At 48.4% G+C, this 24,664-nt stretch overlaps 2 protein-coding genes across 2 annotated transcripts in view; one reads left to right on the top strand and one right to left on the bottom strand.

The window, feature by feature from the left end:
• Positions 1-1,098: 1,098 nt before the first annotated feature.
• Positions 1,099-17,006, bottom strand: LOC310768143 (NACHT, LRR and PYD domains-containing protein 12-like). The gene is made up of 9 exons (XM_083625858.1): positions 16,644-17,006; positions 11,908-12,377; positions 11,810-11,825; positions 11,435-11,777; positions 9,958-10,014; positions 6,835-8,611; positions 6,054-6,140; positions 3,966-4,133; positions 1,099-2,677 (listed from the first exon to the last, which is right to left on the bottom strand). Exons 1-9 carry the CDS (start codon positions 16,965-16,967, stop codon positions 2,350-2,352), a joined length of 3,570 nt encoding a protein of 1,189 aa, XP_083481984.1. The 5' UTR covers positions 16,968-17,006; the 3' UTR covers positions 1,099-2,349.
• A 4,816-nt stretch (positions 17,007-21,822) lies between these two features.
• LOC310768708 (B-cell receptor CD22-like) overlaps positions 21,823-24,664 on the top strand; it is a 31,047-nt gene continuing 28,205 nt past the window's right edge. The window contains exon 1 of the mRNA XM_083627386.1: positions 21,823-21,907. The gene's annotated coding sequence lies outside the window, so the exon portion shown is untranslated. The remainder of the gene's footprint in view (positions 21,908-24,664) is intronic.

The raw sequence follows: 24,664 nt of genomic DNA, 5'->3' as shown, positions 1-24,664 counted from the left end.
TCCCAGGAAATTCATGCATTGAGTGTATGGAGTGGATCCCCATATAGCTCCATCTCCACTTTCTGTTGAGCATTCCCCTCCACCCCACTAGTCCTAATGATTACCAGGCATCACTAGTTAGTGTATTCTGTAGACATGTTTAAGACTTTGTACATCTGATTATGTGGAATCTAGACCATAAAAGCATCTTGCCAAAATTAATCCCTTAGGCTTTAAGACTTTCTCCTGCGACAGACTATCTGTTCGGAAACTGATGCGGAGGAGGCTATTTATGCACAGGCTTTGCCCAAACCAATGCTATTCTGCCCCCAAAGGGTTCAGTCATTTCATGATAGCAAAACAGTTTACAGTTATACCTCGGGTTACAGCTGCTTCAGGTTGCGTTTTTTTGGGTTGCGGACCACCGAAATCCGGAAGTACCAGAACGGGTTACTTCCAGGTTTGGGCGGTCACGCATGCGCAGAAGTGCTAAATCGCAGGTTGCTAACGTGCATCCCGCACGGATCACATTCGCAACCCGAGCGTCCACTGTATTAGTATTAGGTGGCAGGAATAACAATGCTGTGCCTTTAAGAAAAGATAGTGCCTTTCCCCACCCTTTTAGCCTGGATGGAGCACAGGGAAGAGAGTGCGTGTATTAGCTTACATGTGTTGCTCCACCCACTTTTGCCCCTGGCTCCACCCACCACTGCCCTGCGACTCTTGGATGGTTGAGCAGAAGGGGATGTGGTTGTGGCGTTCGTACAGAGCCCCCGGTCGTTTCACGGACTATTGACCTGTACACCACTACTTTATTCTTCCGCTGCCACCAATTTTGTGGGGGGAAACCCAGGGCTCCCCAGTGAAGTACAGTGGTACCTCGGGTTACATACGCTTCAGGTTACAGACTCCACTAACCCAGAAATAGTACTTCGGGTTAAGAACTTTGCTTCAGGATGAGAAAAGAAATCGTGCTCTGGTGGCACAGTGGCAGCAGGAGGCCCCATTAGCTAAAGTGGTGCTTCAGGTTAAGAACAATTTCAGGTTAAGAACGGACCTCCGGAATGAATTAAGTACTTAACCTGAGGTACCACTGTACTGAGTCTCAGTCAGGTAGAGTTAACAATGAAGATTAAAGTTTATTTCAAACACAAACAAGTTTTAAAATATTCGAAACGCTGTCACTCTATTCCCTCTCAGTCTCGTCCCTGTCTCTAACTCACTCTGACTCCTCTATCTCCCCTCCCAAAATAACCAACTGAACTAACTGACAAAACCTCTGGGCTGAGCCTCAAAATCAGGTAGGCTCTGCCCCCATGCTTTCTTATTGGTCCACCTATTAACCCTTTCTCTCCCCCAATACAAATGTATCCCCAAAGAATGGGCAAATGCCACGGTGGTCCTCAGGGTGAAAGAAGCTCCCAGCCCCTGCTTGGGCTGAAGGATGGGGTCACAGCTTCCTACCGCCTTTGCTTCTGCAGTGTTTTCTCAGGAAGCAAGCTCCTTTTCGCAGCTTCCCCTTCTCCAGTTGATCAATAGGACCAATGAGGTCTCCCCCTTGCCTTAAATGTTATTCCTGGGAGGCAGTGGGCGCAGGCTCCCAGTGGCCCTTGGTCCCCTCTCTGACCTCAGAGGCCCAGATGTGCCCTCCTGCTCTGCAGTCCGTGGTGATGTGAGAGACATGGTCCCAAGAGCAGCTGCTAGCACAGAGCACAAACAAATAAATTGACCTAGTATAAAGACAGCTTCCTGTGTCCGAGGGGCTTAGTAGGGTAGGGAGATTTCCCCATGCAGAAAAAGCTGTGGGTAGGCTGAGGTGCCCATCCAGAGGTCCGTTATATTGTGCGTCCACAGATGCGGCGTTGGCATCTGTCTGTCTCCGGAAGACAATGGAAGATTGTGCCTTCAGGGGTGAAGTCAAACCGTTGGAGAATCACAGCGCCTGCTGTGGCTGTAGATACAGGAGAGACATGTTCTATTGCAGGTAGGGCAGACGAAGGCACCCACAAGAATTTCTGCTAATGTTGGGGCACATGATCCTGATCTCAGGACTGTTTGCACCTGCAAACATTTCAGGGCTTCATTTCTATTTGCTTACACGTCCTGTAGTAGCTTCCTGTTGGAAGTTCAGTAACTTTTCATACCTAACAACCCCGGGGGGAATGTTGTGCTATAGAGCAAGAACAAGGTAACACTAATGAGGCATCACAGAACAACAGCAGAATGATGTGCGGACGGTCCAGTACAAATCTACCACTAACGCCCTACTATTGCATCCACAACCTGTTGCAGAATACACCCGTTGAGATGGTGTCCTTTGGCCTCCCAGTAGATGCCTCCATTTGCAGGACAGGTGAAGCCAAGTAGACATCACGGGGTCCCGTGTTCTCTTGCTTTCTCCTCCCCCAGGAGGACAGTGATCTGTTTCTTCAGTAGCTCCGCTCTTTCCCGAGCTTCCTGGCTGGCTCCCGGATCTTCTGTTTCCTCCAGAACTTCCAGAACAGAGCGCAAAGCGTCAGCATTCTTGACTGACTCCATCTGTTCCTGGTCCGCTTTGATCTCTTCCACCCAGTCCAAATATGCCTGCAGCAGCCCCATGTCGGACAGGAAACTGCTTATGATCTTGAGCTCCGGCTTCCTGCGACTCAACTCGGAGAGGACTTCTCTCCCGGCTTTGCTCAGGCGGTTCCCCACAATGCTGAGAAAAGAAGACAGGTGTTATAAAGGTACACTGGGGGAAAATGTGGATAGACATGGGGTTGGGTCCAAGCTATGTTAGGCCACATGCGCACTATATATTGAAAGCGTTATGATGCTGCTTTAAACAGTCACGACTCCCCCCTGCACCAAAGAATCATGGGAACTGTAGTTTGTTGAGGGAGCTGAGAGTTGTTAGGAGCCCCCTTTCCTCCCACAGAGCTACAATTCCCAGAAGAGATTAACAATCAATCCTTCTTCCTAGGGAACTCTGGGAATAGTAGCTCTGTGAGGGCATTGGGGTCTCCTAACAACTAATTTAGTGTAATTAACTCAGCCAGGATGTAACCCATGATAGATATAGACCTTGTAATAGGAGATCATGCAGATCGATTTCTCTCTCTCTCTCTCTCTCTCTCTCTCTCTCACACACACACACACACACCCAAGAAACAAGTGAGGAGGGTTTTAGGGTGAAACATACAAGGGGAGCACTCCCTCAGAACCACACAGCCAGAATATGTACTACCTCAGCAAAGGTCATGCCATTCTGACTGGTTGCTAAAGCAAAACCTCCACCAGTCTCCCTCTTGGATAGTTGACTTTAACAGAATTAACCCTTAAGCTCCAAACTGAACGATCCCTGCTGTTTTACTTCCAACAGCTCAACTCCCATTCAAACCCCCAGGAAGCATGGCCAATGGTCAGGGATTATTTGAGCCGTAGTCCAGCAAACATCTGGAAGGCCACAAGTGTCCCACCCACCTCTGACTTAATGGCTTTCCCTTCCTCCTCACTGCAGCTCAACTGAGGAAATTCACTCCCCACATTTAAAATTATATAGTTATTTTATTTACAAATGCAATGGAAAGGAAAACCAAATCTGATAAGTATATGTATGCACACTTTAAATATTTAAATTTTGGGGAGGGGGAAAACTATACTCATGATTACATATTCTGCAAAACACACTATAGAAACTGCAACACTTGTTGGATTAAGAAAATAAAAATTGTAGAAATTTATGAAGGTATTCTCTCTCTCTCTCTCTCTCTCTGTGTGTGTGTGTGTGTGTGTGTGTGTGTAAAAATTCCTAGATGTATACAATATTATTCCTTATTCCTCTTGCATTGCACTGCGTTGTATTTCCTCGTGTTGGGATCTTTGCAAAAATGTGATCGCCTCTAATCAATTATACCTCCTGCCAAAATTCTATTCTGGTAGGCTTGTGATTTCATTTCCAGAAGTTTGCAAAATATTATAATGCAATATCATCAGAGCATACTTACGTCAAGAGCCTGAGTGTTCTGTTGCCCATCAAGGAATCCATAATATTATCCAAGCCGCTATCTGTGATTCCTGTGATATCCAGATAGAGCTCTTCGAGGGTGGTGTTCTCCTGGAGGGCATCCCATAAACCCCTCACCCCTTCAGAGCCCAGGCAGTTCCCACAAAACCTTAAGAAAGTGGGGGTGGGGAGAGAGAGAAGTTTAACTTAAAGCAAAGAGGAACTCCCGTAATCAGTGGAATTCAAACTAAGACATTGTGAATTCCCGTATAGGAAATCCCCAGTTCCAGATTATCCCATCAGAATGAATGAATCAAAACACACCCCTCCTGTAAATAGGATTTTACTTCCATAGAGCTGAAACTGGCTAGAGGGTCACAAGGTCTGAACTCCCAGTTAAAGGCAGAATCCTATGGAATCTAGGCAGTGGGCCATCTCAAGGAGGAGGCAGGGATATTATACAAAAGCAAAGATCTTTAGAAAACTAAAGCTCTTTAGAGAACTCGAGCAAATAAACCAAGCCACATGCTGCAGGGGAGCTGTCTTAATTTACAAGAATTCTATGGACTAGAACCACAATGATAAGAGATATAGATGAAAGCTTTGCCATACATTGGAAGCACACAGCTTTCGGCAAAGAATCCTGGGAACTGTAGCTTACTCCTCACTGAGCTGCAATTCCCAGCACCTTAAACAAACTACTCTTCCCAGAACACTTTGGGGAAGGCCATTTCCTTTTAATGCATGATGTGGATATGACCATAAATCAAGGACCACCTCATCCCATATGAACTGACCCTGTAATCATGATCTGAGGCCCATCTTCATTTGCCTCCTCCACGGGAGGTGACAACACCACAATGGGCCTTTTCAGTGGTGGCTCCCTGTTTGAGGAATGGTCTCCCCAGGAAGGCTCACCAGGCACCATCGTTACTTATCTTTAGGTACCAGGCAAAATCATTTATTCCCCACCAGGTCTTTGGCTTTTAATTATCTGTGGCCTCCTTCAGTGTGATGCATTATTGTTCTTAAGTAGAGTTGCCATTCGTCCTGGACATTTTGCGGGTCCCCCCCCCCCCAAAAAAACTCAACAGCTTGGGATAATTCCCAAAAAAAGTAGCTTTGGGGTTTTTTAAAAAAAGAGAGTCAACAATTTGTTTGTGTCCAGATTTTTGCTTCTTGAAATATGGCAACCCTATCCTAAGTCACTTTGAGTCACTTAAAAAAAAGAAAAAGCACCTACCGTATTTTTCGCTCTATAGGACGCACTTTTTCCCCTCCAAAAATGAAGGGGAAATGTGTGTGCGTCCTATAGGGCGAATGCAGGCTTTAGCTGAAGCCTGCAGAGTGAGAGGGGAGACCCCGCCGCCAGCCCCGCAAGATCCGGGGACAGCTGGGAGGTGCAGCGCGTCTCCCCGCTGTCCCCGGACCTGGTCTGAAGGCGGGTGGCGGGGAGAAGAGCGCTTCTCCCCGCTGCCGGCACCACAAGCGCCTGGGGGGGGAAATATTTTTTTTTCCCTTTATTTCCCCCCAAAAAAACTTGATGCGTCCTATGGGCCGGTGCGTCCTATGGAGCGAAAAATACGGTAAGTAGTAGTAGTAGTAGTAATAATAATAATAATAAATACCATACTTTTCTGTGTATAAGACTAGGTTTTTTTCTTTAAAAATTATGATAAAAAGTGGGGGTCGTCTTATACATGGAATGGTGCATAGGGAAGACGTTTGATTGGTTGCTGCCACTGCTGTCAGCGGCTATTGTGCATGTTATTGGTTGCTGTGTCAATGGCTGGTGTTGATTCGCTGGCGCTGTGGCAGTTGGGTGGGTGACTGGCAGCTTCTGCCGGTGATGGGACAGACGAGAGGCAGACTTTGCAACAACTCTGGTCAATCCCCCACAAAAAAAGCTCAACAACTCTGTGCCATTGGTTGCCCATTTTCTTAAATTTGAGTCCCCCAAAATAGGGGTCGTCTTATACATGGGGGTGTCTTATACACGGAAAAATACAGTAATTGTGTCACTGGTGGGAGTGATGTCAAGACTACCGTAGGTTACATCACACACATACACACATTCAAGGTGACTCACAGAAGTCTTTTCACCTGGCATCTTGGGGACCTGAGTATCTCAGCTTTTATGGCTGCCGCCTCACAGTCCAGAGAATTGTACCGCAACCTGGAAAACAGGAGATTGCAGGTGAGAGCTGAGCACATGTAAAGGACCAAAGGTGACAAACTACCCCAGAAGGAGCACGGCGTGCCCCCCACCAGAAGTACTACCCCTCCCCTAACACTCCAAAAAAGTCTGAATACGTAGCACAGACTAATTTTACTGTTTTCCTCCTCTTGTAAACCGCTTTGAGTTTGCAAGCGGTGCACAGAATTTATCTAAATAACCAAATTCAACGACATCCAAATCTCTTCCTGCTCCTTTAAATACTATGGGCATATGTATGTTATAAGACATCTGGAGGCAAGCCCAGTTCAGGGAAGTTTTTAGTATTTGATGTTGCAATCTGTTTTTATTTTTAAAGAAATTGTTGGGAGCCACGCAGAGTGGCTGGGGAAACCCAGGCAGATGAGTTGCATATAAATATGTTATTATTATTAGTTATTACCATTATTCCCTCTGCATACAGAGCACTGTGGGAGTTGAAGCTCTTACAGGCTATTCACAGTACCCTTGCCAAACTATTCCGAGAATTCCTGGGAGAGACATTACAATTAAAATGATTCAAGTTTGCACTGGACGCCTGACCTGAATGCCACTGCTTGCCCGTATTGATAGCAGGGCATAGGATGCTGGCGTCCTGCAGCCACTGCCTACAGCATATGGCCAAGGCCTAGGACACTGCCAACCAGGTACTCACTGGAGAGTCTCACACCGATGGAGAAGCCCCCGGAGTCGCCTCAGCCCCCCGATGCCCATGTTGCTGTAGCTCAAGTTGAGGTTCCGAAGCCTCTTATGCTCCGAGCAGCCCAAGACGTAGGCCAGGGCTGCACAGTCAGCTGGGTTCAAGGTCACCTTGAACAGATCCACTTCATCCAGGTTGGAAGCTACCTTCTGCGTCACCCAGTCCTGGTGGAGCTCCGCCAAGCAATGCAGCAAGGAGAGCAGCTTCCGGTCTGATTCGTACTGAGCTTTCTTCCCCAGCCACTCTGCCAAAGGCACGAGGGGGTCCCCTGTTAGGCCCTCAGCCAAGCTCTCCAGCTTCCCCTGCATCCTGGAGCTCAAGAGGCCCATGAAGAACCTGGAGAACATCTGCAGGTTGTCCCACTGTTGGCCTCCGCTCAGGAACTCCCTAGTGTAGCTGAGAAGTCCAGCCACAGCACGTCCATCTGGTGGGGGCAGAAGTCTCTCGGCCTGTCCACCTTCTGGAGCTTCTCCATCCCACCAGAGATCCAGGCAAGAAGTTAACTCCTCAGTACTGGGGTCCAAGATAGCCACCGAGTACAACGCAGCTAAGAACTCCTGTATGGTCAAGTGGAAGAAGCCGTAGACCTCGTCTTTCTCCTTGAAGAAGATCCGGTTCAAGAAAGTGCCGGGTAGGTTCTCCGGGTCAAAGCCGAAATCCCGCAGCTCATCTGCGTAGAAGACAACTTTCCCCCTCAGCAGACCAGCGTAGGCCAGCTTGCCAAGCTGCAACACCAAGTCTTTGGCTTTTTCCAAGGCGCCGCCGGCTCCCCCTGCTCGTCGCAGCCGGAGGATGGTGCTCAAATACTGGCGGTAGACCTCGGTGATGGTGCTTGGTGGGGAGGACTCCATCTCCCCTGTCCATGGGAAGAATTCCCCCAGCGCTGTGCAGAGAATGAAGCAGTAGAGAGGAATGAAGCTGAGGCTAGCTAAGCCCTCGTGGGCAGATACATAACCAAGCACATCTGCAGCTCGTTCCGGGTTACGGAAGAAGCGGAAGAAGTAGTCCTTCACCTGCTGCTCTTGGAAGCCAAGGATAATGACATGGCGGTCAAAGAGGTCCTCTGGAAGGGCAGCAGAAGGCCTTGACGTGACCAAAATGGTGGCCTCGGGTAGCAAAGTCCCATAGAGGAGGCCGTGCACCAGATCTTTGATGTGAGCCGGCTGGTCTGATTGGAAACAGGGATTCTTGCTCTCCAGGGAGTGCCGGAACTCATCCAGGCCATCTAAAATCACCAGAAGTTCCCCAGGCCGATCTAGCAGCTCGGGGAGAACCCCGCTCAGGTGGACATGCTTGCTGCGGATCAGCTCCTCAAGGCTCTGGGGTGTCTTGATGAGGCTGAGCTCCCGGAAGGAGAAGTCTAGCATGCAAAGGGCCTTTTGGAAGGCCGCGCCCAACGCCCAGTCATGGATGATCTTCTGGGCCGCAACGCTCTTGCCGATGCCGGCAGCCCCACTCAGCATCACCCGGCGAGGTGGGGAGCTCTCCTTGGGAAGTGGGGAGAAAAGCTGGCTCAGAGCCAGGCGGCGGGGGGCATGGAGGGAGTAGAGGCGGGCACGGCGGGAGGCCAGGTGCAAGTAGTCGTGGCTGCTGGAAGCGGAGCGAGGGTTGTCGGACAGCAGCAGGTCGGTATAACGAATCTCGATGTGGCCGCAGGTTTCAGTGTCGTCCACGTTGGTGCAAAGCTTCTCTGTGCGGGTCAGCAGGGAGCGGTGGTGGTTCTGCAAAGCAGCTGGCAGGAGGGTAGCAGTTGGAGCAAAGGTAAGGAAGTACAGCAGATAATCCTGATGGAATGTACAGGGCTGACTATTGTAGGGCAAGGAGATCCATCCCTTAAGTTTGCAGCTCCCATTTGGAAAAAAATCTATATAGACCCACATCCGTGTGAACCCATCTTTTGCATGCATTTTCACAGATGTATTACTTTGGGGATCTTTACTGGAGAGGCAGCAATTGTTGCAATGGGCAGGATTGCTTTGAGTCAGACGTCTTAGGCACCATGCAGTTAAAGACTCCAGGGAACTGTAGTTGGCTAAGGGTGCTGAGGGAAACCCCTATTCCCCATTCCCAGAGCTACGATACCCAGAGTTCCCTGGGAAGAAGGATTGAATGTTAAACCACAATGGGAGTTGTAATTCTGGGAGGGCAATAAGGGTCTCCTAACAACTCTCAGCACCCCTGAACAAACTAAACTTCCGAGGATTCCCTGGGGGAAGTTTAAAGTAGTATGATACTGCTTTAGATGTAAAGATAAAGGGACCCCTGACCATTAGGTCCAGTTGTGGCCAACTCTGGGGTTGCAGTGCTCATCTCGCTTTACAGGCTGAGGGAGCCGGCGTACAGCTTCTGGGTCATGTGGCCATCATGACTAAGCCGCTTCTGGCGAACCAGAGCAGCGCACAGAAACGCCGTTTACCTTCCCGCTGGAATGGTACCTATTTATCTACTTGCACTTTGATGTGCTTTCGAACTGCTAGGTTGGCAGGAGCAGGGACCGAGCAATGGGAGCTCACCCTGTCGTGGGGATTCGAACTGCCGACCTTCTGATCGGCAAGTCCTAGGCTCTGTGGTTTAACCCACAGCACTACCCATGTTCCTTACTGCTTTAGATGTATATGGCCATAAAAACATAGAATTTTTAAAGCTGGAAGGGACCCCTGCTAAGTGTAGGAAACTTGCAGCTAAAGTTTCCTTGGCAGCTGCAAGATTCATGTGCTGAGCAATCCATCTTTATTCTTGCTGCCTTCCTTAGTATTCATATATGTATTAATTTTATTATATTAAGATTTAAATACTGCTTAATCAAGTGTGAGAATGCCAATGCCTCTTGCTTGGACAGAGGATGGAAAGGCAGGGAGCTGAGTGGGTAAATCTCTGACCTCTGTAAGGCTGGACTGTAACCTGCCGTGCAAAGTTATGAGTTGCCTCTGTTGCCCAGCCCAGTTTTGTCTCTGGCCCCCAAAAGGTTGCCCACAAAGGAATGTGGCCCTCAGTCTGAAAACAATTCCCCACCCTCTTTGTCCTGGATTCTGCTTGCACATCCTGTCATTGCTGTTTCTCCTCCTCCTCTTCCGTTACCTTTGAGTTGTCGGCTCAGGGCTCTTCGAAACGTCAGGTCGTTGCTCTTTTCCTCATCTGCCATGACAAGAGAACATTTAATGCATAGGAAACAGGCGCCCTGTAGAGACCTCCAAGCCCAAGAGATTTTGCTGCCTGAGGCAAAGGACAAGATGGCTCCCACATTTCCCATACGGAAGCTGATTGAACTGGCAGGGGAATCTTATTTTGACACGGGGGACTGGACAGTGTCCTCCTGAGGGCAACAGGGGAGATTTGGGGGCACAGGCAGCCTGGTGTCCAGCTCTTAGCCACTGTTCCCTAGCTCCCATCACTTGCTGCCTGAGGCGATCATCTCACTCTGCCTAACGTTAGGGCAGGCCCCAAACTTGCACCAGCCCTGCCTGTCACAAAGCAACACAAATCAGCAGACTGATGCACTGCTCTTTCTGCAATCATTTCCGAGAGCGCATAAAACTGGAAACATTTCTCCCTGTTCAGCCCTTTCCCCATACTGTCAATAGATCTGAGCATCATTACAAGTGCCACATAATGTTCATCCCACACATGCAAGGAATTTATCCTTCCATGTAGCAGTAACTACACTTTGGAACTCCTAGCCCAATAGGCAGGCATCTTCACTGTACTGTTTTTGGAACCTGCTACTAACTTTGTCTAAGCAGAGCTATCCAGGCATGTAAATCTGACACGCTTTTAACATGTCGGCATTCACCATTGTTGTTTTCAGCCTGCAAATGATATGCAATTGGGGAGGCTCCCCCCCTCATTACAGTGGTGTTTCCTTTGCAGTGGTGTGAACACTGTGGGAATAATTACGCCATTAATTATGATAAATTTGTAACTTAACGTAAATAAGTACATAAATTACGGTAAACGGCAGATAGCCAACAGATAACATTGTATTTGGCAGAAACCAAACTGAAGCAGAAAGGAAACGGCACAGATTGTGACAAAGGCAGGTCAGAATGAAAATTGCTGCCCCCTTAATATCCCTACTGAAGTGTTGGAACAATATGCTTTTTGCAATGTTCATTTCAGTAGAGCATCAGAAAAGGCAAGCAATGCATACTCCCATTAAGCAACAGGTAGGCTTCCCCAAACCAGATCCTCAGAGAGAAAGAGAGATACCCCAGCCTGCAACCCACACCATGTCTTCAACAGGCGATGATGCTCACCTGACCTCCTGGTTGAAGCATTGCTGCTTACAAGGAGGTAAAGGAGCAAAGAGCAAGATGGGGGCAAGGCCCATGCTATGCGCAGATGCACCAGTGGGAATGCCAGATTGGTTTTGCCGATGCGTTTACATTGTACTGACCACACCGCGGTCTCATCCCTCCCCCTCTGCCACCTGGTAAGCAGCGGCAAAGCAACCTGCTGGACGCCAAATGAGCCCTACTGCCCCACCGTCCACTCAAAGATACAAATATATACACAGAAGCAAGCCCTTCTATGGAGCAAGGTGGGAGAGATGACTTGCCTGCAGGCACTGCTGGGAGCTTGTATTTCTTCGAATTCCAGAATTTCAGCAAAGCTCGTTTGGGAGTTTTGGGAAGAGGCTCTAGATTGAAACGGGAAAGAGAAGGATTGTGAAGAAGAAGAAGAAGAAGAAGAGGAGGAGGAGGAGGAGGAGTTTGGATTTGATATCCCGCTTTATCACTACCCGAAGGAGTCTCAAAGCAGCTAACATTCTCCTTTCCCTTCCTCCCCCACAACAAACACTCTGTGAGGTGAGTGGGGCTGGGAGACTTCAGAGAAGTGTGACTAGCCCAAGGTCGCCCAGCAGCTGCATGTGGAGGAGCGGAGACGCGAACCCGGTTCACCAGATTACAAGTCTACCGCTCTTAACCACTACACCACACTGGCTCTCACTGTGAAGGCAAAGCAGTGTGAGAGCAGATGCCCACTGGCAGGTCTACGAACCAGGATACCTTGTGTGTGGAGTGGGGAAACTAGCCCACTATACAGAGGCAAATATTTACACCTGACCCCTTCCACCTCCGGAACATGGCCCCCAAAAGCTTGCCAAGAAAGGAATGTGGCCCTTCCCTCCTCACTCCTGCCCTCGAGGCTAGTTGTGTCACTGCCATGCCTGGCTGCCTTGGAGAAGGTTCTCCTTTTCCTTTCACCGGACAGCTCTTTTCCAGCCAGTGCTGGAGCTCAGGACAGTAGGCCTCCTGCAATTCCCGCAGTGCGTCCAAGAACTTCTGGCTATTCTCTGGCTTGCTGCAGACCCTGTCCAGAAGCGCAATGACTTGGTTGCTCTTGGGGATGGTCTCCAGCAGGGAAAAGTACTCCGGCTGGGTCAAGAGCCCGCTGTCATGGAGTAGGCGGAGCAGAGGAGCTGGGTTGGGCTCCACCCAGCGCAGGAGAAGTTCCCGGTGCTCCTGGATGAGCCGAGTGAAGTCCAAGGAAGCAGCCATCTGCAGGGAGGGAAAGAAGAGGGTGAACAGGAGGGCAGTAGGCCAATCTCATTTTGTCGCTTGGTTGGAAGAGTGTTCCCTGATTATAGGGGGCAGAAATCCCCCCCCCAAAAAAAAATGTTGATGTATGTAACAACAGCCGCTCAGATTCTTTATGTGCAGAAATGGAAGGAAGACGTTCCTACCAAAGAAGAATGGATAATGGACTCTGCAGAACTGGCAAAAAATCAACAGCAAAATTAAGATCACCTAATGGTGAGTGTTTGAATGGAAGAATGGATGCCTTTTTTCAGAAATACTATAGTATGATGAACTTGTGAGAAGGATTTGAACTATGAACAACAGAAGTTATTAGGCTTATAATATTGTAGTTACGATTTAATAGGGTATAGCAAAAGGGGAGAAACAACAACTCCATGGGAAAGGGGGTGGGAAGTTGACAAAAATAAGAGGAAATACGAAATTGTGTTTTGATTGCATATGTTTAAAAAGCTGAAACTTAATGAAATATAATTGGGGGAAAAGAACTGTTATGTACTGAGTTGAAAAAGATCCAAACTGCAGCAGTCTGATTGGTCCTAGAACAATAGGATCCAAAATGCAGCAGTCTGATTGGTCCTAGAACAATAGGATTCAGAATGCAGCAGTCTGATTGGTCCTAGAACAATGCAGCAGTATGATTGGTTGGCAGGAACCACCCAATCATGCTCCAGATAGAAGTGAATCCACAACCTGATTGGCTTACAGTAGAATTCCGGAATTAGCCAATCATGTGCAGCCCATTGTGTAAACAATGTATATAAAGCAGATACTGTGAGGGGACTTTCATTCATTCCTCACCACTATGAGCTGAATAAAGAGCATGAAATCACTTTGCGACTCTGAGTATATTTCACTGGCGACGAAGGTGGGATCCCGCTGAGCTGACGGCCACACACAGCACCGCAGCACCACCACCTGCCGCACCGCTGCCTCGCACCGTGTATCCAGGCTTCAGCTCTGGGACACAAGGAACTCAGAATGGCAGCCGACAGCAGCTTCTCACCGTTCAACCCAGCATCTGGAGACTGGGAAGCGTACGCCTCCCGTTTCACCTTCCTCCTAGAAGCCAAAGGGGTCACCGACGAAGAAGACGCCAAGAAGAGGGCAATATTCTTCAGCGTCTGCGGAGAGGAGATGTTTGAAATCGCCCGGGCTCTCCTTGCGCCTGAAGATGTCGCTACTGTTCCATACAAAACAAGAATGGAACAGCTGAAGGGGCACTTTTCGCCGCAGCCCTCAGTGGTGGCTCGTCAAAATGCCTTCTACACAAAGCGGCAAGCCCCTGGGGAAACCATAACTGGGTTTGTGACCTCTCTCCGCCAAGCCGCCCGGTTCTGCAACTTCTCAGAGGTGGAGAACATGCTTCGTGACCGCCTCGTCGGTGGCCTAAAGGATGAGAAGCTGCAACGACGCCTCTACGCTAAGAAGGACATAACGTTCCAGGTCGCTCTTGAGGAGGCCCTGGCAACGGAAGCTGCCGAGAGGTCGACGCAAGAGGCACAGCCAAGCCTGCCGTCCCAACCGAGGGTCCACCACGAAGACCTCACCGACGACTCAGGATCCGACAGGGAGGAGGTGCACCGAGTACAGCAGCACACTCAAGCAGCGCACAGACCACAGCTGCCTCGACGAGAAGGAGGGAACTGCGCAAGCTGCGGGGAGAGTCACGAGAGGAGGACCTGCCATTTCCACAATGCAGAGTGCAGGCAGTGCAGAAAATCGGGACACATCGCCCGGGTGTGTCGGGCATCAGATGACCAATCCAAGAGCCCCAACGCACCAAGGCAACTCGACGGAGCTCACGGACTTCCAGGTATACCAGTTGCCCCACCCCAACGTAGAGAAAATTTATGTAGAGGTACAGATAGAGGGGGGCCCATGCCACATGGAGCTTGACACGGGTTCAACTATCCATAATCTCAGCAAGGACCTTAAGGAAACCACTGAGCTACGAGGCGGCTCTGTCCTCTCTGGTGGAAATCACTACTAGGAAAGGGAGGTTTGTGAGCCGCACCAGCATCTGGGATCCTTTTGGTGCTTGGCTGCAAAGGACCGAAGGAGCTATGGAGTGAGAAGGGGGCTGCTTTGCCCCTGTTTGCTGCCAGAGCCTTTTTGCTTCCACCTGCTGGCTCACACAGGGATGTGGGTGGTGCTGTGGGTTAAACCACAGAGCCTAGGACTTGCCGATCAGAAGGTCGGCAGTTCAAATCCCTGCAACGGGTTGAGCTCCCATTGTTCGGTCCCAGCTCCTGCCAACCTAGCAGTTCGAAAGCACGTCAAAGTGCAAGTAGATAAATAGGTCTGGCGGGAAGGGAAACGGTGTTTCCGTGCACTGCTCTGGTTCACCAGAAGTGGTTTAGTCATGCTGGCCACATGACCCAGAAGCTTTACGCCAGCTCCCTCGGCCAGTAAAGCGAGATGAGCACCGCAACCCCAGAGTCATCCACGACTGGACCTAACGGTCAGGGGTCCCTTTACCTTTACTGGCTCAAATGCAAAGTTGTTGTGGCCTCCATATGAATGACACATTTGCAGCGTGCCAAAACGTGCTGTACTGCCACCTACTGGAGGGTTTGCATTGCAACATCATGGAACACCAAGCCCCTCTCCCCTCCATCTCACTGATTGTGTCCTTGCATCAGCTGTGACTAAAGCCAGAAAGCATATTCTTCCAAGATGGGGATGAGGAATCTGTGGCCCTGCAGATGTTGTAGGGCTGCAACTCGTCCCAGCCCCAGCCAGCATGGCCATCACAAGCCAGGGTAGAAGGAGTTGCAGCTCAGTGACATCTGGAGGACTACAGCTTCCCATCCCTGTTTCAAGGAAGAGGGAAAACGGGGGTTAAGCTGACAAGGAGAAAAGTATGTCAGGATAGAGGCAGCCGTAAAGCAGAGGGCAAGAAAGATGGGTGCAAAATTGCAGAGGGGGAGATTGGCGCCAGGGTGCAGCAATGGAGGACTAATGGGGAATTGCACTTTAAAAAGTTGGGATGAATGAATGATGGGTGGGAAGATGTATAAATAAATTCCTTGCAAGCATATCAGGAGGAATGCAGGGCCAATGCTCCTTGTCATGCAACCTGCCTGCAAAGAAACCGGAATTTAACCTCTGCGTAACCTTCCTCTGCGTAACCTTCGTGCAAGCAAATCAGGATGGCTACTCAACAAAACTGGTCATCTGAAAGGACCCTGTGTTGTGCTTTTGCTGCAACAAATTTACACAGCTGGAAAATTTGCATTACAATGTAGAATCTCCTCGTCTCTCATCTTTGAAAACAACTCTCTTCCTTACTACTATGTTTGGATTAAAATGTTGGTGGGCTAGCAGGGACCAGGGAAAATCATTTTGGGCTCGGATCCAGTTCTTCAGCGGCCAGATAAGCAGCTACTGCTGGGGAAAGGGCCACAACCTGTTAACGCAACAGGATATAGCTCTCCTTTATCACCTCCTTTCTCAAAGGTAGGTCTGATAACGGAAGCTATGAACTCGACCTTTCATTTGGGCAGAGTCAGCAATAAGGGGAGCTGGTTGCTGATCAAGCCCAGAGGTTCAGCGAGGGTGTAGAACGTGATATGAATCTATTATAAATTAGCGAGTTGAGGTCATGCCTTGTACTCTCCCAGGGCTGCCATCTTTGACCTTGATCCAGTTCAGGAAAATGAACCCCACTGAACACAATAGGGCATAAGAGCAGATGGAGAATCCTTTGGGAAAGGGCCAGCCAGATGTCCATGGGAAACCTGCAAGCGGAACCTCAGCACATCAGTGGCTCTATGGACCTGCAATTCGCAGCAACTAGTATTCAGAGACACATTGTCTCTGACAGTCGAGGGAGAGCACACCCATTCTGGCTACTAGCTATTAATAGCCTTGTCGTCCCTGAAATTGTCTAATCCCCTTTCAGAGCCATCCAAGTTGGTGCCCATCATGACAGTGAGTTCCATACTTTAACCATGCACTGCGTGAAAATGCACTTTCATCATTCAGCTTCCCTTCCTTATTTCTTTTTAATTTTATTTTATTTTGACAAAGCAATAATCATAAATAAATAAGAATACAAATGTGCACCCTGCCCCCAAGACCATTCCATTGTAACTATCCAACCTCCCAAATTTTCAGCACCTCTTGCTATGCTTTGACCCCTTTTCATTTTAACTGTACAAATTCTACAAACACTTTCAGTATCTCCTCAGAATCATTTCTCCTACATATTCCCAGTCTTACCTTAATAGCACATGTTAATTTATCATTAGTCGCTATATCCCACACCTCTTTATACCATTCTTCCATTTTATATTCACCTTGCCTCTTCCACTTCCTAGCTACAATAACTTGTGCAGCTGTCAATAAATTGGTGAGGAAGTCCTTCCTAGCCTGCCAACCTTCCGCCCCATTGTAAATTGATAATAATGCTACCTCTGGACTTTTGGCTGGCTTTAACCCAGTGGTTTCTGTTATCTCCTTAAACACCTCCCCGCCTCCATACATATTTGCACCGCCACTACATGTGAACATAAGTCCCGGTTTCCTGGCATCCCCTTCCAACATAACACCGAATATTCCTTGCAGCTTCACTTCTGGGTACAGGTACATGCAGAAGGAGATGTCCCTACTTGCTAGCCATTACAGGTATTTTGCCATTCTTGCTCTCCTTCCTCCTGCAACAGAGGCTGTATTGGCGTACGCCCCCGGTCTCTCTACCTGGCCCTCAGAACTCTTTGCAGGCCACGCCCCCTCTCACTAGGCCACACCCCCTCTCTGCCCCTGCTCCACACATCCCTTGAGTGTGGCTGAAATGTTTCCCTGAACTCTGATTATAAGCCGCTTGCTTGCTTGCATGCTTGGCTGGTTGGTAGAGAGGGGTGTGTGTATCAACTAGCCTACTGTACACAACATGAATCAATTGATCTGCCTGCTTTTGCCTCTGGCCCTATCTCACTGGCCCTCCGGCCCCCGGAAAGTTGCCCAGAAAGGAATCCTGACCTGAAAGAGCATTCCTTTGTAATAGTTGTTTGAGAGGTGGGCAGCCCCATCCCACGCAAACATCACTTCATCCTTTGCTGGATACATAAAAGCCATTTCCTCCCAAAGAGTCTTAGGAGCTGTAGTTTACCTCTCACAGAGCTACAATTCCCAGCACCCTTAAACTACAGTTCCCGGAATATATATTTTTAAAGAGTAATTTAAATGTATGGTGAGGACGTGAACCAAGCATGTGGATAAGAGGCACCTGTTGAACGGCACACAGCCTTTAAAAGGGTATGGAGGGAGCTGTCAAAAAGAAGCGTCCTCTGTATTCTAGCACCACAAACAACAGCAGGGTCGGCAGGGCGGGGGGTGGAGAGAGGAAATTGCTGCCATCTGGGCTTCAGGCGCCTCTGGCTCAAATCCCTTTTCATCCGGGGAGCTCATTGGATGACCTTGACTGGCCTGTATCTCTCCAGCTTAACTACCTCAGGGGGTTATTGGAAGGATAAACAAGATAAGAATTACAAAGCGCGTTGGGACACAAAAAGTGCCAGAGGATTGATTAATAATAATCATAAAACGATAAAAGTTGTGTCAGGAAGAATAGCTGCTGAGCAGACTGCACATTCTTTAGTAGCTTACACTGCAGTTTGTGTGTGCCCGAGAGGCGGGCAAGCTGACAGACAAATCACGCCCTGTAAAATGAAGAAGTAAATTTCAGATTTAAGTAAGGGGCGGTGAAGGCAAAGCTAAGCTCAGCCTCAAAGCCCTCGTGCTCTTCTTGTGGTCAGCAGATTGCATTGTTCAGTCCATCTGAAGGACTAATGTGAGGCACACCCCATCAGGCAGCGGTTCCCAAATTTTCTATGTTCCCAGCCTAACCTTTGTTTTAATCAATTAATTTCACATTGCCGTGTACATATGTGTTTCGAGGCGATTTCCAGTTACCCCATGCAAGCAGCTAAAACACTTTTCAAAACAGTAGAAAAGCAACAACTGGAAATAAGTTTAAAACCATAAAAAATGGAAATGGATGTCTATTCGGTAACCTACCTCCCCATCCCAGAATCTAGCAAGCACAACAGAGGACCTTACCTGTTAGGCCAAGCTGGACAGCCAAATGTTTGCAACCTCAAACACGAGGGAAAGCGATATGCAAGCTTTTTTCTCTGCGTGACTGGCATCTTTAGCACGTTTGCCAATCAATAGTTACTAAGGAGTGGCTCTAGTCAAATATTTACAACAGGTAACTTGTAGCAATGTCCCATTCACCATCACAGGTGATGCGAAAAATACCAGGGCAGAGAAGTGGTTGAAGGACCTGGATATGGCAGGATTTCTGCTTCAGAGGACTTTGAGGGTCCCTAAGTATTGGGCAAGGGACACGGGTGGCGCTGTGGTCTAAACCACAGAGCCTCTTGGGCCTGCCGATCAGAAGGTTGGCGGTTCGAATCCCCGCAACAACGTGAGCTCTGGTTGTTCAGTCCCTGCTCCTGCCAACCTAGCAGTTTGAAAGCACATCCAAGTGCAAGTAGATAAATAGGTACCACTCCGGCAGGAAGGTAAATGGCGTTTCCATGCACTGCTCTGGTTTCGGTGCGCCAGAAGTGGCTTAGTCATGCTGGCCATTCATGACCCTGAAAAACTGTGGACCAATGTCGGCTCCCTTGGCCTGTAAAGCGAGATGAGTGCCACAACCCCAGAGTTGTTTGCGACTGAACTAAACTGTCAGGGGTCCTTTATCTTTAAGTATCGGGCAAAGCAGGACATTCATTTGTCATTGGCTACACTCTGCCCCCACAGTAAGAGGCAGAAATGTTTCTGAATACCAGTCAGTGGAAATCATAGGCTGGGGAGAGTGCTCAGGTCTTGCTTGAGGGTAGCCACTGCGAGAACAGGATGCTGGACTCGATAGGACCTGATCCAGCAGGTTCCTCTGAAGTTCTTAAGCCAGAGGAGGGACACAGTAAAGATTTGGAGAGGTCTGCGTAACCTAACTGTATAATTTTGGCCCACTGCTTGAAAGCAGAGGCAGGAGAGATTTTGCAAACTGTGTGTGCACTACGCTTAGTGATGGGAGGTGGGTGGGTTCCATTTTTGTTTGCATTTTAATGAGAAGTTACTTCTCTCACACTTCTTGGATCAACATGTGAACTGAAACACAGCTGGCCTTCAAAATTGGCACTGCCTCAGATTTTGCGATGCAGTTCTCCAGCCAAACAAAATAAAACAAAATTCCTTCTAGTAGCACCTTAGAGACCAACTAAGTTTGTTATTGGTATGAGCTTTTGTGTGCATGCACACTTCTGGAGATACACAAACAGCCAAACAGCGTGCTGCAGAAATGCATGCAGTAGGGAAAGCATGTATAAGATATATATTATTGGTGTACAAAATTGCATCAGGGGAAGTTGCTTGCAGGGAAGTTGTATGTTAGTCAAAACCGCAAAAAAAAAGTGTTTATGTGGAGAAATTTGCACTAAATTGCTACAGGATTTTCATGAGGATTGAAAGAGAAATGGGAACTGCTGTGCTTCGGCTTGGAAAAATGAGAAACAGAAACTGACAGATCCATTCCTAATTAACCTCATGGCTTATACCCCCCCAACCCCAACCCGCCCCCCAGCTTTTTCTTTTTTATTTGTAGGGTACTTTTTAATTGAAGAGTGGCATATAGAAAAAAATATGTATAATCTATGCATTCATACATAAATAAATTTGCTTATTTTCATAATTTATGCTGGTTGCAGGATCCAGATTTTCTTTGTGCAGAATTCTGATTTATTTGTAGGCTGTTGTGTGTGTCTTTTTCAGCTGAAGAGTAGCCTATAAATCCTTAAAATCAAATAAAAAATACAGTGAGACTATCCATCCATCTGCTTAGCCTTCATGCAGGTTTCAGAATCCATCTTTTCTTTGCATGGAATATCACACATGCATGCTGCCCTGTCTTCATCCTTGCAACTACAAATGACGCCAAACAGCCGCCTTCTGGGTCACCCTCTATTTGTTGTTAGACCACCTCTCATCATCATCAACCCTGGCTTGTTGGCTGTGCTGGCTAAAGCTGATGGAAGCTGGAGCCTGCCAACATCTGGAGTGACCGCAGACAGGGGAAATCCACTGTAATTAGTCATCTGCAAGGCTTCGCCCAGCCCTCATATTGAGGCGTTTAGATGACTTGAGCACAGTAGCACGTGAGGGATGCTAGAGAAAAGGGAAACAGCCAGAGCGGAGCTATTTCTGCTTTCCAACCCTTGCTTCCGTTCTCAACTAAGAATGCTGCCTCTGCAATAGACAGCCCACACATTGCTCAGCATCACCTCGGTCCTTTCCACCTGGCTTGGGGCGGGGCTTGACAGGCTTCACAAGTACTGCGGCTGCTGCTTAGCGCCTCCTCTTTTCAATTGTTTTTAATTTTTATCTGTGTTGTTTCAAATGAGACCATCTTGGCTGTGAGCCCTGGAAGACCTGCACCCTGCCTGACTGGCCCTTGGATTTGATATCCCGCTTTATCACTACCCGAAGGAGTCTCAAAGCGGCTAACATTCTCCTTTCCCTTCCTCCCCCACAACAAACACTCTGTGAGGTGAGTGGGGCTGAGAGACTTCAAAGAAGTGTGACTGGCCCAAGGTCACCCAGCAGCTGCATGTGGAGGAGCGGGGAAGCAAACCCGGTTCCCCAGATTACGAGTCTATTGCTCTTAACCACTATACCACACTGGCTCCCTTTCCCATCTGGCCTGGGAGAGTGGAGTGCTGACTGACTCCAGCTACAAAAGCTGAGGCTGTTGAACAGATTCCTGGGCTGGAGTATTGTTTACGGGGGGTTGAGAGAGCTGTTGCCTTTATTGATATTATTGTTGTATCTTTAGTTTTAGATCTTGCGATTCATGTGGAAATTGTTTCCATTAGGTTGTGTACTTTTTAATATGCTGTATTTATTGTTTACGACTTCTGTTATGTTTGTAATTATGTGAATCGTGTCTTGCTGTAAGCTGCCCTGGAGCATAGTTTCAACTATGGAAAGGCGCCATACAGATAAAATGTTGATGGTGATGATGCTTTAGGTTTGCGGCTAACGCAGTCCACTCTTCCCACTGACATTGCAGGGATGGCCATTTGAGGCTAGCAATGCAATCCTAGGCACAGGAAAGGGGGGCCCTTGAGAGATGTATCCCATCCTGAGGTGGGTGGGGCCAGAGACCAAAGTGGCAAGAGAATTAATAACAAGTTTGCCTTTGTGCAGGGGGCAGGTTTCTAAACACACTCATACCCCCCCTCCCTGCTCACTATCCTCCATGCAAGCAAGCAGGAGTCTCCATCTGCATCCAAGGATGCCTCCCAGCCAGGCGAAGACACTCAAGGAGGGTGTGAAGCACAGCTGGTGAGGGAGGGGTGTGGCTTGTGAAAGGGGTGTGGCCCAGGGGCCAGATAAAGACGTGAGTCTCTAGTTCCCCATCCCTGCGCTCTGCTCCATCAGAAGCGATCCCCGTTTAACTCAGTGGGACATCTTGCCAGGTAAGTTTATAAAAAGTTGCTGTCCTGGACTTGTTGGATGCAGAGGGACAGTGGGAGGAAACAGTGGTCGTAGGGAGAAGAGGGAGAAGACTGGGAAGAGGGCGTGTCAGAAACTGAAGAGGTGACAGGGCTTAGTGAGAGGGGGGAGTCTGTGGAGGAGAGCAGTCCAGAATCGGAGGCAGAAGCTGAAGCAGGAGAGGAGGGAGGCCAAGAGGCAGAGATGAATCAGGCTGGTGAAGAAGCATGGGTTTCTGCCCCTCCTGCTGCAACATGCTCCCCTCCACACTGGTCTCCCAGGACCCGGAGAGGGATGAAAAGGGTAGAGGAGACATTGGCTGCAGGTAGGCAGCGTCCCCAATTCCTTGGGGAAATCCCTGGTGAGGAGGGATTTCAGACTCAGCAACTGATTTTCATGGAGGAAGATCACCGGGAATGAGCTTCTCTGCTCATTAAGCCTGACACTCAGCCAAGTCTGTGGAGGTTGTGCTAATGAGGAGTTAACTCCATCTTTGATCTGCTTGATTACTGACCGACAGGCTCCTGTGACAGATGCTGTTTGACTGGTGTTCTTGGGCTGGTAGGCTCGCAACATCTGGAGGGGAAAGGGAACGTAACTTCCCACCTCTGCTCCATAGGAAAGGGTTTTGAGAAAGAGAGAAATGAGCCAAGGAAATCGCTCTCACCCCAGTAGCTACCTTTGCTACGGCAGAAGTGCATGTGATCAGGTGCGAAAAAGAAAAATATCAGAGGCTGGTGCAAGAGGGAACAAGGCCTTGAAGTTGCCAGTTTGCAGTGCATGGCAAGCGTACAAAATCACCTGGTTAGCAATGGCTACTAATTCTACTGCTTACATTCTGCCTCCACTGTCAAACACAGTATGCTTCTGAATGGCCACTCACTGGAAACCACAACATGAAAGAGTTGCTTTTGTGCTCAGGTCCTGCTCACAGGCTTCCCAGAGGCATCTAGTAGGCCACTGTGAGAATAGGATGCTGGATTTAATGAACCAGCTGCGCTGAAAGCATTTCAATTGCTGCGGGGGCAGCTGGGCAAGTGCGATTTTGAATTGCGCTTTCTATTTTTATTCCGGTGGTCTGTGGCGAATTTGCTTCCTGTGCTGTGAACTTTTTAACTGCTGCTGGTTTTTAACACTGAAATAGTGTATTGGAAACTCATTGCAGTGTTTTGATATTTTGCATGGTTTAAAATAAAAAGAATAATCCTGTAAGCCACCTTGTGGGAGTAATTTGTCCTGAAAGATGTGGCAAAGGTGCATTAAATAATTTTTTTAAAGCACTTGGAACCTCTTGACCAGAACCACAGTCAGAAATAGTGTGATATTCTTAAAAACGAAGTGTCTTTTTTAATAATAATAGAAAAATAAACTGAACATTCACAGAAGAGTTTACTAGAATGTCCTTAAGGGCTCCCAGCTATTCTTGCGTCTACCTCTCCTTCCACACACCCCACCACTCCTTAGGCTACAACCCATTGGTCAGTTCACGTGGGGTGGGCTCAGTCAGACATGAGCGCTTCTCCCCTTGACCTCCTAGTACCACATCCCTTCATAGGTCAGAGTAGTTGTGCCTGGAGGAGAGGGGGGAATAGTTCTCTTCCTTCCATGGGGCTGGGGCTGCCACTGAGTTAACAACCTCAGCTGCAGCCACCACTCCTCCCTCTTCTGCCAGTGTGGAATAGTAAAAAGCTGGAAGCTTTGGTTTGTGCATTAGCCAATGCAGCAGAGGAGAATGTTCCCTGGGGGCATTGGTCAGCTTCTGGAGAAATAAAAGAGGAGGAGGAGGAGGAGAGAGCCATCTACCTCTCCCTTTTCTCCTTCCTCCTCTTTCTCTCTCTTTCTCCCATGCTTTGTGTTGCTAGGCACACATGTCTTGCAGAATGGTCATGATCAAAATGGGGACCCTTGTATTCTTGTAATTGAGGAAGAGAGAGTTGTGTCCATCTCTGGGTTCCAGGTCATTCATTCTGATTTGGTTGAGGGGAGGCCAGATTTCATGGCATCAAAGCCACTGTTACCCCCACATTCTCTGGCACATTTCCTTATTGCAAGAGGTCCAGACTTCTGGAGGAGCTGCTTGTTGTGCGAACGAGGCCTCCCAACCAGCTCTAATAGCATGATCTAACCAGCACAGCATTCATCACGATTGTTTTGCACAAAGTTCTGGGTGCCACAATAAAGATATTGATGTTGGGACGTGTTCAGAGGAGGGCAGCCAAGATGACCAGGGGTCTGGAAGCCAAGCCTTATGAGGGATGGTTGAGGGAACTGAGTATGCTTAGCCTGGAAAAGAGGAGACTAAGAGGAGATATGATAGCCATCTTCAGATATCTGGAGGGCTGTCACATGAAAGATGGAGCAAGCTTGTTTTCTCTTGCTCTAAGAGGCCAGGACCCAAACCAATGGCTTCAAGTTGCAAGAAAGGAGATACCAACTAAAGATCAGGAAGAACTTTCTGACCGTAAGAACTGATTGACAGTGGAGGTTTTACCTGTCATGGATGCTTTAATCAAGATTCCTTCATTGCCAGGTGTTGAATTAGATGACCCTCAGAATCCCTTCTACAATGCTGTGATTCTGTGAAAGTTTGCAGGGTGTGTTAGATGACATCAGTGATGCAGCGTTCGTTCTGGGTTTGTTTGCAGGGATTTTAGAAAATGTTCCATCAAGCAATTGTCATTCCACACTTTCCAGTGCAGTTCTCCATCATTTTTCTGGGATGTGGAGAGACACTGGGATTT

Source organism: Podarcis filfolensis, assembly GCF_964270895.1.
Source record: "Podarcis filfolensis genome assembly, chromosome: 8".
NCBI classification, from domain to species: Eukaryota; Metazoa; Chordata; class Lepidosauria; order Squamata; family Lacertidae; genus Podarcis; species Podarcis filfolensis.
This window is presented reverse-complemented; position numbering and strand designations above follow the sequence as displayed.

What these genes read in the sequence shown, in the direction of transcription:
- LOC310768143 (XM_083625858.1), bottom strand. Translation starts at nt 16,967, where the DNA reads ATGTTGGAAGGGGATGCCAGGAAACCGGGACTTATGTTCACATGTAGT. An exon ending in TGCCAGGTGAAAAGACTTCT is followed by an intron (nt 4,134 to 6,053) that starts GTGAGTCACCTT and finishes CACTTTCTTAAG; the next exon opens with GTTTTGTGGGAACTGCCTGG. An exon ending in AGAACACTCAGGCTCTTGAC is followed by an intron (nt 2,678 to 3,965) that starts GTAAGTATGCTC and finishes TTCTTTTCTCAG; the next exon opens with CATTGTGGGGAACCGCCTGA.